The sequence below is a fragment of the Cygnus olor genome, chromosome 8, assembly GCF_009769625.2.
Source record: "Cygnus olor isolate bCygOlo1 chromosome 8, bCygOlo1.pri.v2, whole genome shotgun sequence".
Lineage (NCBI taxonomy): Eukaryota > Metazoa > Chordata > Aves > Anseriformes > Anatidae > Cygnus > Cygnus olor.
This window is the reverse complement of record NC_049176.1, coordinates 22,592,474-22,609,125: the sequence shown is the minus strand read 5'-3', so window position 1 is coordinate 22,609,125 and position 16,652 is coordinate 22,592,474. Positions and strand designations below refer to the sequence as shown.

Below are 16,652 nucleotides of genomic sequence, written 5' to 3'. Positions count from 1 at the left end.
AAGGGTTAAGGGAGAATACCGCTTGCTAGGGGAAGTGTGCGTGTACATTTGGCAGCAGCCACTTCAGTAAAAAGTTATTGAGTTGAGCCAGTCAGACTCCATGTGGGTTTTGGTGGTGCTTGTTTTTTTTTTTTTTTAACCTAAATATTCTACATTTTGGTCAGTTCAGGAAATGTGTTTGCTCCTGGGTGGTACATAGAATTAGTGTTTTGAAATCACACTGGGGCCTTCAACGTCAGAGAGGATTTTCTTTGAATTTTTAACTTTTCCAGAATGGTAAAATTTCCAAGGAAACTACGTGGAGGTAAAGCATAAAACGGAGCTTAATGATGGGTTGTGAGAAAGGAGTTATTCGGTGCCACTCTATATTTGTTTCTCTTCTTAATCCTGGTAAAAGATACACATACAGTTTTATGTCCTTTTTTTTTTCTCTTTTTGTTGTTTTGTTGGTGTCTCATGAAGACTTTTGGTTTCTTGTTTGCTCTTGGTCTTCACAGACCAGATTCCGATTCCAGGCAAAGCCTGCACCTATAATTTTGCTGTCCTAGAGGACAGACTTGCAGAGCAGTAGCAGTCCAGTCCAGTAGCCGTGGGAAGGAATGGCATCCTAACCCATTGCCCTTCTGGTGAGGAAACACTTTACTCACATCATTTCACTTCCAGCTGGGTTTCTGGATGCCTGCAGCCTGTGTGTGGGCAGGTGGGTTCAGGAGGGAGTTATCTTCAATAGCAGGAAATAGTTTCTTTGTAAGATGAATTAAATCCAAACACATCTTAAACCTTCCCTTGACCCAGGCACTCCCTCTGACTCCTGCCCCCTATCTAACCTTCCTTTTCAGAGTAAAATGCTTGAGCTGGTAGCTTTCTTGGGTCACCCCTCAGGCTGCACTACCACCGACTGATTCTAATAAGGGTTTTGCTCTGGCCAGTAAAATCCTTTATTTATTTTATCACACCACCTTTCTACTGAGGAGGGCAAGAGCCTTTCCTTGTTTCTTTCCCTTCCCACAGAGCAACACTGGACAGTAGGAATCCTTCCAGCCTCCGCTGTAGGTAATGCCTTGGTGTGTCTCAGAGCTATCTGGTGTGGCTGCCCTGCTGTGTGGCAGGTGAGGACGATGTCCCTTCACCAAGCCAGTGTGTAATCCAGCTGGGTTGGCCTAGCTTATGGTGTTTTGGTAAGCTGGTGGTTTTCTGTAATGCCTGCATCTTGGACTGAAGGATCTAACCTACCTTGTTGGTTTTTTGAAAATACAAGTCTAGTAGGAAGACTTCTCCAAGAAGTGAAGAGTTACAGGTATAGAAATGTCTACTGGGGACTGAAGAGGTAGCTCAGAGATGTGAGCTCATCTGAGCTCATCTTATTCATCTGAATGAAGTATCAACTGTGAAAATTCTTATCATATGAAAAACAGCACTATTTGCCCATCCTTGCACGCTGGAAGGGAAACGGGCTGGTCATATTATGAATATCTGAACAATTTCCTGCAAGTATCATCTCATTTGAGATCTTGAGATATTTTTTTCTGATCTGATCCCAACTCCTTCAGATCTGTAGGATCTGCTTCTTGAGGTTCACTCCCTAGCTATCAGCTCTTATTATCCCAGCTTTCCAAGGAAGCCATTTTACAGCATCGTACTGGATGGCAGCTCCTTCCTAACAAGTGTGGAAATTGCTGCCGACTCTCAGCCAAATTTAACAGCAAGAGAGATCTCGAAGATACAGCTTTCCTAAGAGTTTTGTCGAAATAGATGCTTGGGTAGGGAAGAGAGACTTAACGAGTAGCCTTTCCTCTGCCTTGGGGCAATCCCAGTTACACCATCACCGTGCTGACACAAGCTGCCCTCCCCGATGGGCAGTCAGCACATGCATCCTGCTGGCCAAGCAGCACAAGCAGAGCCCCACACAGCCACAGCACGCCCTGCCTCTCACTCAGGCACGTGATCTGCCTTGGCACAGACCTCTTTGCACTCACACATCGGTTTGCCACCTTCCGTACCTTCTGTGTTTCCTTGCCTGCCACCTCTGTCACACCAAGGTGCATCAGACGTTGCCTCACCGCTGCAAGCGGCTCTGTGCAGCACCGTGTCTGCAAGACTCCTGCCTCGCCTGAGATCCTCATCCCTGCTGTCATCGCCTCTCCTGTGGTGTGTGACCTTGGCCCCAGCCTGACGCCAGGAGAAGCAGAGTGCCTCAGGCTGCTCTTTCACCTAGAAAAGGGGGAATGGTAGCGTGATATCCCATCCTCCTACTGCACTGGCTCCCCTTTCTTTTTGGGAGCCAGCTCAGAATTGCTCTCGATGGATTTGTTCTTGGCTACCTAATGGACCGTGTCTCTCTCTATTACCGTTGCTACTTTGTCTGCTTATCAAACACCTGTCTTCTCTCTGTCAAGAGCCTTTTCTTCTGCAGCTTTCTGCCATCTGGAATAGCTACTTGATCAACTGTAGTTTCTTTCTTCTTACACATCTGAAATACTTTTTTTTTTTTTTTTTTGCCTGCATCTCAGCATGCTACCTCATTGAGCAGGATAAACATAGTCATCTTTTATGCCAGTTTGTTTTATATTTGCTACTACTTGCTTCTCTCTGTGGCATTACTGAATGATAAAACCATTTTGAATTGCATTTAAAATGGCAGATGATGGACAAACCTTTACAGTAGTATATGGGATGCCACTGTGTCCTGCTGGAACCTGCAGCCTGCTTGCTGCTGGTGATCCATTGCTTGTTGCTGGTGGGAAGCTGAGTTTAAAGGGAGACGTGCAGTACATTGCAGTGGAAGCATACCTGCCTCCTTTACAAAATGGGAAGACAATAAACCACACATATCCAGTTGCAGGTTTAAAATTCAGGAACCTACGTTTTCCTGTAAGTTAATAAGTTAATGATATAAGTGCAATGGAAACCAAAGCCATCTTTGAGCTGTTCATGTACCATACAGATAAAGCCTTGTCGTGTTAACTTGCGGTGCTGGTTTCTTCATCCAGGTTCCCAAACTATTGCTTAATCTGGGTCTGGAAGAGCCACTGGTTCACGGGTCTGCACAGATCACTGACAGAGGCATGGTAAGTGTTCCCTTTGTCCGTCTCTGCTCTTTCAATACAGTCTGCGTGCCCTTTGCTTCAAGAACTGCTTTGTAAAATTCAGTCCCACTGTTGGATGTGAAGCTGAGTTCTGAAGTACGGAACTGCAATGTGAGTGGTACAGCCCAGTGTCTGCTTGTAGGCTCTCTCTTGAGTTCCTGCCTTTCAGTTTCTGTCTTTGAACATGTTTGGTAAATTTTAATTTAATGTGGTAAATTTTAAAATGGAATTTTACTGAGCTAATAAAGCTTGGGAAGACCATCCATCTGTCTGCCTATGGGACAGGCCCCAAATTTTTAGGTCTTTCCGCTGCCAAGGATCCCTGAGGGTCAAGCAGTGTGCGCTCTGTGGATGAATGCTTGAGACATGCTGTTTGGAACACATGTTTGGAGAACACAGATCGGAGAGCTCCAGGTGCTTTTGCCAGTTTCCATTCTTTTCCTCCCTAGGTGGGATCAGACAGCATCATTGGGTCATCTACGCAAGTGGGGGAGAAGACATCCATTAAACACTCCATCATTGGCAACATGTGTACCATAAAGGACAAAGTTAAGATAACGAACTGCATCATCATGAATTCTGTTACAATCGAGGAAGGGTATGTTACCTCTTTGTATTTCAGTCCCCTAAATTTTCTGTTCGCTTTTCTAGATAGATTCTGAGTCTGTAATTTTTGTCCTGTAAGTAACAGTTGATCACAGGAGAGATGTTTCTAAGGCACAAGTCAGAAATGCCTCTGTAAACAGGCTAAAAATGCAGAAGTGAAATGATTTAATGAGTCCTGCAGTCTTGAAACATAGTTTGCTCTTTTTAGAGGAGACCATACCATCTTCAGAATGTGGAATTAAGTTAAGAGGATGTATGACTCTGTATAGATTTGTGCGCCATCTTTCCAAGCTTTATTTTAGTAGCTGGGTCTATGAGTATACCTAGAATATTTGGGCCAGGAGATATATTTTAAAGTGGTACACTTACCAACTGGAAATGATGTTATCACCTTAGAATATTACAACTTTCCCTGTCATTTTCTTTGATCCTTTTTTTGTCATCTTGCAAGCTTTAGTTTACTACTGTGTACGCTGAGTAATAGAATAAATGAATAAATTTTTCAAAGAGAAAATCTGCCAGCCAGTAGAGGTTTCCTATGCATTAAAGACACTAGCTAAAGAGGTAGCCTTAAGCTTTTCATTTCTAAATCTGGGAAAAGTGGCATATATGTAATTGTTGATGTCTGCGTGCCCCCATCTTTCCATACAAGCTGGCTTCCTGTGGATGTCAGCGGAAAGGAAACTGCTGATTGAGTCTGTGCAGGCCTGTATAAATTCCCTCCTCCTTCATGGCTTGAGGTTTGCTTAGGGCCTCAGGAAAAAGGCCAAACTCTTAAAAAACGCCAAGTTGGCTCTGGAACCTGCATATCTGAAAAACAAAAAACCCAAAGGATGTGGGGTCTATGGAGGATACTACTGTTACATAACTAAATTACAGGTAAGTATGGTACCTTACTGCCAAGTGTTTGTCTTTAATAGAAATCCACAGTAATTCCAAGCACATCATAAATCAGAATTCCTTTGAGTATAGAAAATAGCTGGTTTCCAGTGCAATTGCAAATGGATCCAGTATGGCTGTATCACAAGTGCTGCTGTCATAAGAAGTACCAGAACCTCCCTCGTTTGATCATGGGACCCTCTGTCATTTTGATTAATGAATTGATGCCACAGTCATAATAGTATGGTTCTGCATACGAGGTGAGCAGCTCTACCACAGAGGCAGCTGAGTGTATAAACAGTGGTATTTTTATGAAGAGTCCCAAATTAGCTTGTGTTTGTCTTCACTGTTATGTAGTAATACTGTTTTCTAAATCCTGAATCAAGCTCAAGAGTCATTATCATAAGCATTCAACAAAATTCCACAGGCATTATAAATATGATAAGATGTTAAAGCTAATTTTTTGGATAATATTTAGTGAATTTCTGGAAAACAATTTATTCTCTGGTCACTCTCAGTGAAAACAATGTCACCACCAATGACAGGAAAACCTTGCAGTCCCTGGAGTTTTCCCCCTGAGTAGCTCCACTGATGCACTGGAATCAAATTTGTAATCATTCATCTCCAGCAAGAAATAAGATCCTAGACTGTGGAGCTTCATTTAAAAGCATATTGTAATTCATATTGCATAGATCTACACAGGTACAGCACTGATAAAGTATTTTTTATTGCATCATTGTAATCCTTAAGATTAGAGAGGGATGAAGTCATTCATACACAGATGGTGAGATACAGAAATATCCTAGCTGCTAAGTTGTGTTGAAAGAGGTCTTGCTTGTAACTTAGTGAAAACAGTTTCTGTGTATTTTGACCTTTTTTCATGTATTTGATTAAATCTGATGGATTTTTGTTAAAATGTTAATGATTCCTAAACATGTTGATGGACCCATTTGCAGCAGTTGGATAAATTATACGTGGTTTTGCTTTAAACTGCCCACAGCAGACAGCTTTGCTTTACAAACATCTCTTCTCCCAAGCATTTCTGAGTAACTCAGTCCTTACCTAATCACTAACTAAGAAAACGTCTTCCACTTTAGTTGGAAAGTCAGGATATGTTGGCTGATATGAATCAAAATGAGCAAATGAGCTCATAAAGTGCCTTAGCAGATCTAATTTTTTTATTTTTTTGCATAGCAAATGTTCTGATGTAAGCCAGCTTTAACACCATCTAATGCATTGCATATTAGAAACTTCTGGAATTGTGCTGAGAAGTGGATAAAACTGTATCATCTAATGAATATATGTTCTAATGCTGACATGAGCAGCTCCAGCAAACTAATGGACTACTGTGTTGTGCCCTAGTCACACGTGAGCGATAACTGAAGGCCAGTCCCAGTTCTGTTCATCGCAGTAATACCAACTTGAAGCAGTAGGCTGAGAAGACTGCCATAGGGCACATATTATGGAAAAGACAAAGCTGTTTAGATAACCCAGTGAAGAAAGAAAGATCAGGTAAATAATTTGTGAAAGTCAGGAGTCTGGGAACAACAAAGTGCAGAAATTGCTCAGCATTCCATTCTGAGTTCATTTATCAAGAGCTGTCATTATTCATGACGCTGCCTTGATAATTTTTTTACCACTTACATCACCTCGAGCTTCTCTGGGTTGAATCTCACCCGTCTTTGTTTTTTGCCCCATCTTAGCTGGAAAAGTGCTCAGCAGCTTCACTTAACGGTGTCAAAATGGTCACAAAGGAATATGTGACGATGTTTTTGTCTCATGATGGTTCTCTGTAATGTTGTGAATTGAGGATGCTGTTGGACATGCCATAGTTTCTGGAGCTTTGAGACCCACAAATTACATCTCCAAACCAGAAAGACTTGCTACATTTGATACCAGCTTCTGAAATGGACAAATAGATTCTTTCTGGGCAGATGGGAATACCACAAGAGGTTTAGTACAAAACTAGGTTCTTATTGTTAGGCTGTGGTTGGCTTATTACTGTAGAAACAGAGGTTATGACCTAGATGATGCCCTTTGAAACAGTTCCTTCAAAACTGAATGGATCAAGAAACTTGATTTCACCATCGCATACTGTTTGCAAGTTACGATCCTTTTTCCAGTGATGGCTGATACGTCTGATATTCTGCAGGAGCAGTAGCAGGGGTTTGGGTTTTCCCAGCCCTGGTGTGTAGGGTTTCTGTTAAGCTATGTATGTCTCCTGTGAAGTGATTTGAGTAGATATGAATCCCCCCTTAGAAGAGATTACAGGGGATTAAAGAAGTTAGCAACACGGGCAAAATAATTGCTAGTCCTTTCTTAATGTGTTTCCCGCTGTGAGCTAATTCTTCCATCAATGAGACAATAAAATAGCGAAGATTACATACGTGCTGAATGATGGCCATCCTTGACCAAGCTGGGAGGGACGTAATTTATACAACAGCGCAAGTGCTGAGAGATGCTGACTGCCCAGGTGACAGGCTGCAGCGGGGAAAGGCTTCTTGTTTCCCTCTGCACGGCTCCCCAGAGCTCGGTGACAAATGGCTGCACTGAGTTACGTGGCTGGAGAAAACTTACTCAGCGAGCTGAAATTATAGGGCACGCGAAAACTCCGTGCGTCTGAATACTCCCGCGGTAGCTGTGCACGTCCTCAGTCTGGGTTGTATTTGGGGCTGACCCTTTTGTTTGTTCTGTGGGTTAGGTGTGGTGCCGTGCAGCAGGGCCCCTCCATCCCCAGGTCTTTGATGTAGGGGTGCTCTCCTTACAGCCCGCTTGCCTCCCGAGGAGCACGCTGTAACACCGGCAGCCTGGGGCAAAGGAGGTGACACCGAGCACCGTGAGGTGTGAAAAGTGCAGGGGGGTGGTGTGAATATTTGATGTTGGGGAAAGTTAGACGAGTCTCAGTGGGAAATGGGGTAAACCTTTGGGAGCTCTGATATCTCAGCAAAAGGATAGGCCGGATAAAAAATGTGCATGGAGGACTCAAGTACCCACATTTGTGGAGGAAGGACTGACACCAATTAACGTTACGTTGGCTGATACTAGCATCCAACTTGTTCAGTCACACGAAGACAGTAAGTTATGGGTTGGATTGCGTTCATCACGTTCTGGCTACTTGTGTTGAAGTGGGTGGCGCAGACGCTGTAACGTTACTCGGTGAGTGGACTGGAGCGAGACCACGTGTGACTAGTTAAACGCTGCTCGCGTTTACCACATGTCTCCAATTTATTGCTAGTTTTCTTTGAGAAAATGTACAAAGGAAGAAAACAACAAGCAAGCTGAGCTGGATTGACTACTAACTGCAGATTGATTGTGAAGTTTATTGGTTGTTTCCTCAATAGTGCCAAATCAGCACCTGATGTAGAAGCAGTGAGCGGTTTGAAGAAAGTTGTAATTAAAACCAGGATGGAATCGAGCATTTATAGGGGTTCAGCACATAAGTGGTCTTTTTCCCGTTGCATAATAGCAGTACAACGGAATGATCCTGTTGCCAAAGCAACATTTTGTTGAAATTGTAAAATGTATTTTACAGCGCATTCCCTCATGAGAAAGAATTGAGGAGATGAAGTCGTTTCCAGCACCATAGCTTGCAAAGCTGGGAATAAAGTTGTGCTTATGCAGGGATTCCCAAACTTGTTGCATCCTGAGCTGTTGTCTTCTGGACGCTCGGTCTCCCAATACCAGTTGCACCCCTGCCCTATGCTAACGTTGGAAAGAACCAGTCTAGAATAGGTTTTGCAGAAGGCACATGAGAAGTGAGTATTTAATTCAGAAAAAGCATATGCTCAGCTTAAATATGGATAAAGTATATATTAATATAAAATATATCATGGACGTAGATAAGTATGAATATATGAATAAAGCTACATACAGTGCTTGCCTGTAAAAAGGGCTCTTACTTCTCTTGGTTATGTAGCAGATATGTTCTGTCCTTTCTCTCCCACCTTTTGGTTTTATACTGTAAAATCTTTTGGTCAGGAACCGTAATTTTAATCCTGCTATTTAATTCATTGCACATGCTTCATAAGATACTGAGTAGAGACGACCTCAGGTCAACAGAGTTTGCTTTCAGGAAAGTAAATTGAAGAAGAGAGGACAAACTAGGCAAGCAGTGAGCGGAAAGCAGTTAGGCTGCTTGCAGGGCCAGTTTTCAGTTGCTTTCAACAGAAGTTGAATTCTGCTGTATTGTATTTAGGATATTTCTCATATAGTACCTGTTATCTTGTGAATCTCTGAACCATTATTACTCTCAGCTCCTCAAAAAAAACATTTTCTTCTGGCTAGCTTCCTGGTACATCAATCTATCTCAAATAAATCACCTGTTCTTTAAACTCAGATACAGATGTTTCCCTGATAGCGCAGAGAGCTCTTCACCATTTTACGAACATCTTGTATGCCAAATGTTGAACTTAAAGCACAGGTCAGCTCTGAAAAGTGGCATTTTAAAACAGCTCCTCTCGTTCTGCTGATCTTCTTCTTCAGGTGGCCAGAGTTATGTCTGACTCCAGAGCTATAAATAAGCTTCTGCCTCCTGCTAGCCACATGGCTCTAATTGAAGAGGGGTATGCGCGTTTTCAAAGCATCTGATTGCTCTCGGGTTTTGGTGGGAATCTCTGTGTAAGTGCCATTGGTGCTGTTGAAAATTTTCCCAGCCTGGGTATGGAAAAGGAAGAAATTCTGCCGGTGCCAGAATTTTTCCTCTGAGTTCCTGAGGGGACTGCGGAGTTGAACCAGCTCAGCTTAGCTCCAGGAAGCCAGTCTCTGTTTTTAAGGGCAACGTTTAGAAAGTCCTCTTTTACTTATAAACCTAGCCTGTACGATATGGAAGTTGATTTAACCAGTAATGTCCTACGGAGGGCTGCAGTGCTCAGTCCCGAATTGCCCTTGAAAACCCCAGGGAAAACACGTGTCAGTTATCCCTGTCAGTCTGACTGGGCCAGCTGGTGGGCAAGCAAAGCAAACTCAGCGATGGGAGTGAAGATACAGCTTTTCTGCTCTGTTACCTTAAAACAGACATAGATAGCTTCTCCTGGGCATCAGCTGTGCGTGTGTAAAGCCATGCAGGATGTGGCCCTTCCACTCTGTAAGAGAGAATCCAGAGGGAGGTCAGTTTTCCTGCGTAGGGTTTCCTGGTGTGAAACTGGTTTCAGCGTGCGCTTTTGCTGAAGTGTGCAAAACCGGGCTTTCAGCTACATAAAAGGCCACCAATTTGTTTGTTCCGAGATCAGCTGGATTTATCTGAAGTTTCAGAGGCGAGGCACAACCTTGCAGGCGACCTCCCCCAGCAGCCTAAGTTTCACTTAATAAAACAAGTTCAGGTAGGTTTGAGGCAACCCTTTAAGGTCAGTTGAACTTTCACTGGAAAATACGAGTGCTGGCAAGTATACGCAATATGTAATGCAAAATGTTTAGGGTGTGGGGAAGAAGTGTAAAGGAGCCATACCACAGTGATGAGCTTGGCTAGAAAAGAGACATAAAACAAGTTCCTTAGCGAAAACACCCTCAGAGACGGGTTAAGAATTTAGGGGGTTGGTAGAATGTTTTTTGTTACCCCCAAGGGGAAAAACAGGAGATCAAAGCCCAAATTCACTTAAGAATGCTTTCTTTGAAATGTATCTATAAATTATAGCACGTACTGCTGGCATCTATTGTAGTCTCTGGTATTTACTTGAGTGTATAACGTGAGATCCGCAGAACCCTGGGTTGGCTCCTAAGTGTGTAAAACTAAATGTTGGTGAAGGCAACGTTTGGGTTCTCAAGTTTCCTAATGGTGTTTTTGCCTCTTCCCTGCTTCCCATGCTCTTTGTGCCTCGTCCCTGTGACTGCGTGTCCCAGCCACAGAGACACAGGCTGAAGGGGGTTCCTTGAGGGGCTGCTGGTAGGTTTGAGAGCTCTCTGCCCGCCTCCTTGCCACCTCTCCCCACCATTAAGGTGCCTGCCGTGGCTGTTATCTCCTTGGTCAAGGCAGAATGGGATGTTGCTCCCAGGGGAATCCACAGCTGTTACCCCTCCGTCAGCAAAGTAGCTGCTGAGGCATGTCACCCTTGGCTTTTAACTCCCAAATCAGTCTCTCTGCTTCCTAGCTCATCCAGAGGAGCAAGAGCCCTGACTTCTTGGCACGGCGGAGCATTGCCCACGGGCCGTCCTAGGCGTTACGCTTCGAGCTCTTTCTTCAGCTCGAGTCTGTAGTTTTAAGCGTTGCATTTTAGACACCTCATTTGCTTTGCTTCCCAGCGGAGGTCGTGTCGGCTTTTTGGCACAATTGGATTAAACCAGCAGACCTGGATAGCTTCCATTGGCGTTTCAGGAGCTTTGCTGTAAGGCAAACCTGTGACATTCATACCTTCCTAAGCTTGCACAACGCGGGCGAGAGCTGCAGTTGAGGTCTTGACCTCGGTTACTTAAGCCCCTTTCTCCCAGGAGCGTTCATCACTTTAATCACGGAGTCCTAAATAATCAGTGGGTAGCCTGTAATTAGGGGGTTGTGCCTTGGACTCCTGCAGCCTGCTCCCGGTGTGCTGAGCGCGGCGTATTTTGATTTCCCATTCCCCCAAAGGACGTTTGATCTCAGATTTACACTTTGGAAAATTAAGAAAGGTACAGCACCTCAGTCCCCTGGCAGTCTTCCTGCTTTCGGTGGTAGGTGCCTTTCTTTTCTTAAGTGTCTCAGCGCTGCAGCAATTGACACACTTGATTTAAGGGTTTGATTTATAGACTGATACTCGGGCTGAAAGTCAGCAGTTCCAGGGCTGCATAAATCAGCCTGTCTCGGGGACTAATACTTCCTTATTTATAATTTCGACAGGAGATGGAATTCTTTCTCAATTCTTTACATTTCTTTCAGATGTAATCGACCACCCTGTCCTTTGGTTTAAAGCTATGTGGCTTTGCCACAAATAGAGGGAGGGGAAAGCGAGCCGAGGCCAGGAATCGCCGCGCTATAAAAGCTCCATATTGTGTGCTCTTGGACTTTGCTTTCTCCCGGCTTCCTTCGAGCCCACACAAGAGATGGACTTGAGGTTTTTTTGGCTTTCTTCCCCTCCCCCCCCTCCCTCCATACATACGCTGACCTTTTGGAAAAATAAATAAAAGATAAAGCCGGACCTGGAATGTTGCAGAATGTGTGTACATTTTGCTCTCTGTTGTTTTCTGCTGGGATTAGTTGTTTACAATGGGGGGGAGAGGGAGGGCAGAGGAAGGGAGGTCTGTGGCCTTAGCTGAAATTAGTGGCATTTCAGAGTGATCTTGTTAGGTGGTCTGCAGTTTAAAGACCTAAATCCTTGTAATCCCCCCATGCCTCCTTGGCCACTACTCCTTTTGCTCTTGTTCTCTCACTTTCAGGAAAAAAAAAAAAAAAAGCCAGAGCCAGCCTCGCTGTCTCAGATGGAGGCGTGTAATGTACCCACACGCACGCGTGCACGGCCGTGCACACACTCACTCGCCTGTGCTTTCCTTCGCCCATTGTACCTGTGGAAGAAATTAATGCCTTAGCTTGCCGACATCTCCATCTGTTACCACTACAGGACCGGGCTTGTAAAAATGCTCTCTCTAGAATGCAGACGTGTACTGAATATTTTTATTTATTTTCCGCAAAAACGCTCGGCTGCCAGACTCGCAGTTTGTGATTGCACTTAAAACAAATTCAAATTGAAATTTCAGCCATAAATCAAATGCCCCAAATTAGTTCCTCTTGTGGGTTTGAACATGCTCTTTGGATTTTAAGGTCAGGAGATATCCGTTTTCACAGTGCTGAAAAGTTTAAAAATATACTACATTTTAAGGGCAAAAAAATAAATATGGTTTGCATTATAAAGCTTTACATCAAATATGTGCATATGCACACACACACAACAACTTCGATGAAGCTGAATGCTGTCGGAGCACCTTTGAGGACTAATGGCACCTAATTGTTAAGCAGGGCAGGAAACCCGCTGGCTATTTATCTGAGGAGAATACAGCACATTGCCCCGAGATGTGATGCTTACCCGGTAAGAGAATAAAAGTTTATTCCTTACTCTTCAATTTAAAAAAAAAAATAGTAAAAATTAAATAAACACACAAAATACTTCTCTTGGCAGGCTTTCGAGCATACTTTTTAGAAAAAAGGCATTTACAAGTGGTTTCAAAATGGCTGTGTTACATCTGTCAGCGGGTGAAGGGAACACCCACAAATTGTGTTTTTATCTCCTGAAGTTTTGTTCCACTTGAGCAATAAAAGCCGGATTCGCTGCTGGTTTGTGTGACTGGGCTAATCTTAGTGCTGAGCATGGTTTTAAAGCTTCTTCAGTTGGTGGGGTTGTAAGGTTTAAGAAGCTCCCGGGGTGGCGGGGTTGTTTGGTTTTGTTTTACCCTGGCACTGGGGAAGGTTTGCAAGCACCTGGTACAGACGTGTTTGCCCTGGTTCCCTGGGCTGTCCTTCCAACAAATGGTTTGGCAGGACCCCTCCTTATCTTCGATGTTAATGTCATCAGCACTTTCTTGGTTACAGTGCTGTTCTTGCCCCAGGAGTTGAAACACTCTCCCCAGGCAGGCTCTGAACACCCATCCCACGTCCTCCGGCCCCACCGTGAGCTCAGATCCTCCCCCCTCCGCTGGTGCTACAGCGGGCGAGGGTGGTGCCGCGAGGTCTCAGCCTACCCACGGCTCTTCTTGTCACCTGGAAGAAGTGATAGATGGTGGGAACCTCAAAGCCACCGGGGAGAGCTCTCTCCTGCATAGCTCGAAGCGATCGAAGAGGAGGCATTTGGGAGCACGCCTGTTGGACGGGAGCCATTTCGGTGGGCAAAGAGCAGTCCCTCCCATCCCCTTCACTGGTCTTGTTGAAAGCCAGCTGAGGATGGCAGTGGTGGTGGGCAGTCCTCCCTCCACCGATTCATCTTCCAGCACGATTTCCAGTCCTGTGTTTCCCCCAGCAAACGCTGCTGCACGAGATGATGGCCTGAGCCCCTGCGCAGGTACTCGGGGCCATTGGAAAGGAAGCAGCTCGTGACAGTGTGAGAGCAAAGGCAGGCAGGGGTCTGCTGTGTATCTTTGCCGCTTTTTATCTTATTAACATGTTAGTAAAAACCTTGCCAAGGCAACCTGAGCTGGTTACTTGTAGCATAATTGCTCACGTTGCCTCCTTGTAGGTCAGAGGAGGGGGAGTTCGAAGCGAGTTAAAAGAATGATTGTTCAGAGGGGACAGTCTGCTCAAGGGGGGTCGTAACTGCTAACCACCGTGGCTGAGGTCCGTTTTTATTGCTTTTACTCCTGCAGAATTAATGCCGTGTTTGTGAGGCAGATGGTTTCTGCTCTGGCTCACATGAGCGACAGAATTGTTAGATGTTTAATGGCAAATTCTCTATGCTAGATAACAGTGATGTGTAAGCAGGAAAATACTAGGGATTCATTTCAGGATTGGCAGAGTGGAGTGAGGATGGATGCTTCTCTTTCCTCCTGAGGACCGTGGCTGGCTGGCTCTCCATTCATTGCAAAATGGAGGCTGAGGGCTTTGACCTGGTACCAAAACCCCTCTGTGCTCTTAGTTCAAACTCCAAGACACCTCTTCTGTTCCCGAGCCAGCCTGACGGTGTGGTGCGGCCGTGTTTCGCTGGTGCAGTGAGCAGTGGTGAGACCTGGGGCCGAGGTAGGGAACGGCTGCGGGTGTCACAGAGCAGTTAAAATGTGGGACTCACCATGCAGAACGTCACTGAAACCAAAAACTTCAGAAAGAGATCAGCTATTTGACTGAGGATGGTGAGAATATCCACGGTTGTAACTATCATTAACAGAAATGGTGGGGAAGAGGTGTGCAATGCCATGGTTCAGCCTAGAATGAATGTGGGGGCACAGACTACCTCCATCTCTGTGTGTTGTGTACTTCACTTATACCTTCCTCCCGAGCAGCTGGTTTGGATGTGTGTTAGACTCAGTGTATTTAGGCATTTCTTAGCTGGATGCCTTCACATTTTGTGTCCTTCAGTCTACCTATCTCTGCACACATAAAGATGAGGACACAAATCATCTGCAGGCACAGATCAACGCAGTAACTCACTCAGCATCTCTCAACAGAGGAGTTACGGAGCTTGGACTCTGAACTTCTTTCCTGCCTGGACAATCAGATCGGCACATTTGAAAGCAGATTCAGAAACATTTTGGAAGAACGTTACTTTAGCTAAAGCTCCATCCTATGTGGATTTCAGACTTTGGTGTCAACTGGTAGAGCAGTTCCAGAGTTGCAGTGTGGGTCTCATTGGTTTAGTACTGCAGAGTAATTGTGTTTGGTTGCTTGAATGTGAAATGAACAGAGCCAACCAGTTGAGGTATTGATCTTCTGCCCTTTCTGACCATCCCTTCTTAGTGCCTGGAACGTATGAACGTATGAAACTTCTCAGCAGCATTCACAGGGAAGGACGGGGCTCGTTCTCCTCTTTTTAACTGGGGAACTGAGAGAAAAGTGACCCGTGCAGTTACTCATACTGTCCGTGGAAAGTATGAGACCTGATCCATGTCCCAGTTCCCAGGCCAGTGTCGTGTCTGTGAAATCCTGCGGCAGGACTTCCTCTGTTAAGGAAACGTACAGGGAAACTGTTCTAACAGGAGGTAAAACCAGAAACCCTTTTTTGCAAACCTGCTCTGGCAGCTGGGTGTGAGGATCAGCATAAGATTAGTGGAGTTTTTGAGAAAAGAGCATAACTGAGCCTACTTACAGGATTGTGTCATAGGCTTTTTAGATATTCTGTTGGATTCTTTTGTTTTGTACCTGTCATTTTAAATCATTTTCTTGCTTTACCTTGTGCTTGCATTATAGGTGCTGTCTTCAGGGCAGTGTTATTTGTCATAATGCCGTGATAGAGAAGGGTGCAGACATCAAAGACTGTTTAATTGGAAGCGATCAGAGACTGGAAACCAAAGGTAAGTAGAGGAGCTGTATTTACAGTGCATTTATAATTAATTTTTAGACTCTCCTCCTCAATAGTTTCTTCCTGTTTCTTCATAAAGTGCCAGTGAACAGTGGCAGCTCTACAGAGTGGTGTCCTATAATACTGTTTTTTCATGGAAAGTACAGTTTCTTGGCACAAGAACAGTTCAGGGACTTGCTCCTCAGAAGTTGGCAGAAGAGCTTTGTTGTTATTATGAAGAACAAGATTGGGTGCTGAGACAGTCTTTTCCCAGAGACCACAATTAGATCATCTTGAAGTTGTCCTCAGTAGAAGGAGCTGTTATTTTGACTAGTCCTCTCTGTGAGTGTCAGGGGTGGTGCAGTCAAATTATTGATCAGACAGACACCCTTCTCTTTGTGCTGGCAACCGTGGGTGTCAGCGTGCTCCGTTCACCCTGCTCCAAGCAGGAGCTCAAAGTGCAGCATCACACTAGGAGCTGCTCTGCTCAGTACTAAAAATAAGGGCGGCCGCGTTCAGATCTGCTTTAGTGAAATGAAATGTTATTTTGGGGTTTCAGAGAGGTTACAACTATGTGGCCCTAATTTGGGCAAACTTAGGCCGTCCAATCAAGCTGTGAGTGGTGAGGGCTTGGTAACCGCCTGAGTGGAACTGTTGATTTCCTGCCCGAAGAGATAATGGGCAGGAAATGGCTGTCTCAGTGACTGCATCCCAAGCAGAGGGCTTTTTAATGAATATTTATGGTTGGGGTTTGGCAGATCCCTGCTCTAGGGTGTGGACTGAGGACAAAAGTGAGTTCCTTTGCAGGCTCCATGTGAAGTTGTTTAGTCAGATCAGGATTTGTTTGCTTGCTTTGTCTTTATAGTATATGGGTGGTTTCCCAATTGTAAGTGTCCTCACACAGAGCAGGGTTTGCACTTAATGTCGTATGCCATAACCTATTGTCAGCTATGCGTATGGAAATTTGTCCTTTAATTTGAAACTAGGAGTAAAAAAGACCCATGGAAACAAAGTGGGTCCTGCAATTGTGAGTCTCGGATACTGTAGGAAATACCCAGTGAGTGTGCCGTGCGCTGTGGTCTTGGTCCCTATGTACCACGATCTCTGCCTACCCATGGCTTTGCCCAACACATCACTCTGAATCAGTGGTTCTTGGGGGTTCATTGCCTGCCTACCCCTGAAGATTTGCACTATTCATGGT

General features: G+C 44.7%; 1 protein-coding gene across 1 annotated transcript in view; it reads left to right on the top strand.

Moving 5' to 3' along the window:
* Positions 1-16,652, top strand: part of EIF2B3 (eukaryotic translation initiation factor 2B subunit gamma) — a 96,301-nt gene that overhangs the window by 69,190 nt on the left and 10,459 nt on the right. The window contains exons 9-11 of the mRNA XM_040565155.1: positions 2,991-3,068; positions 3,536-3,684; positions 15,361-15,464. Coding sequence (XP_040421089.1) covers positions 2,991-3,068; positions 3,536-3,684; positions 15,361-15,464 — 331 coding nt within the window. The remainder of the gene's footprint in view (positions 1-2,990; positions 3,069-3,535; positions 3,685-15,360; positions 15,465-16,652) is intronic.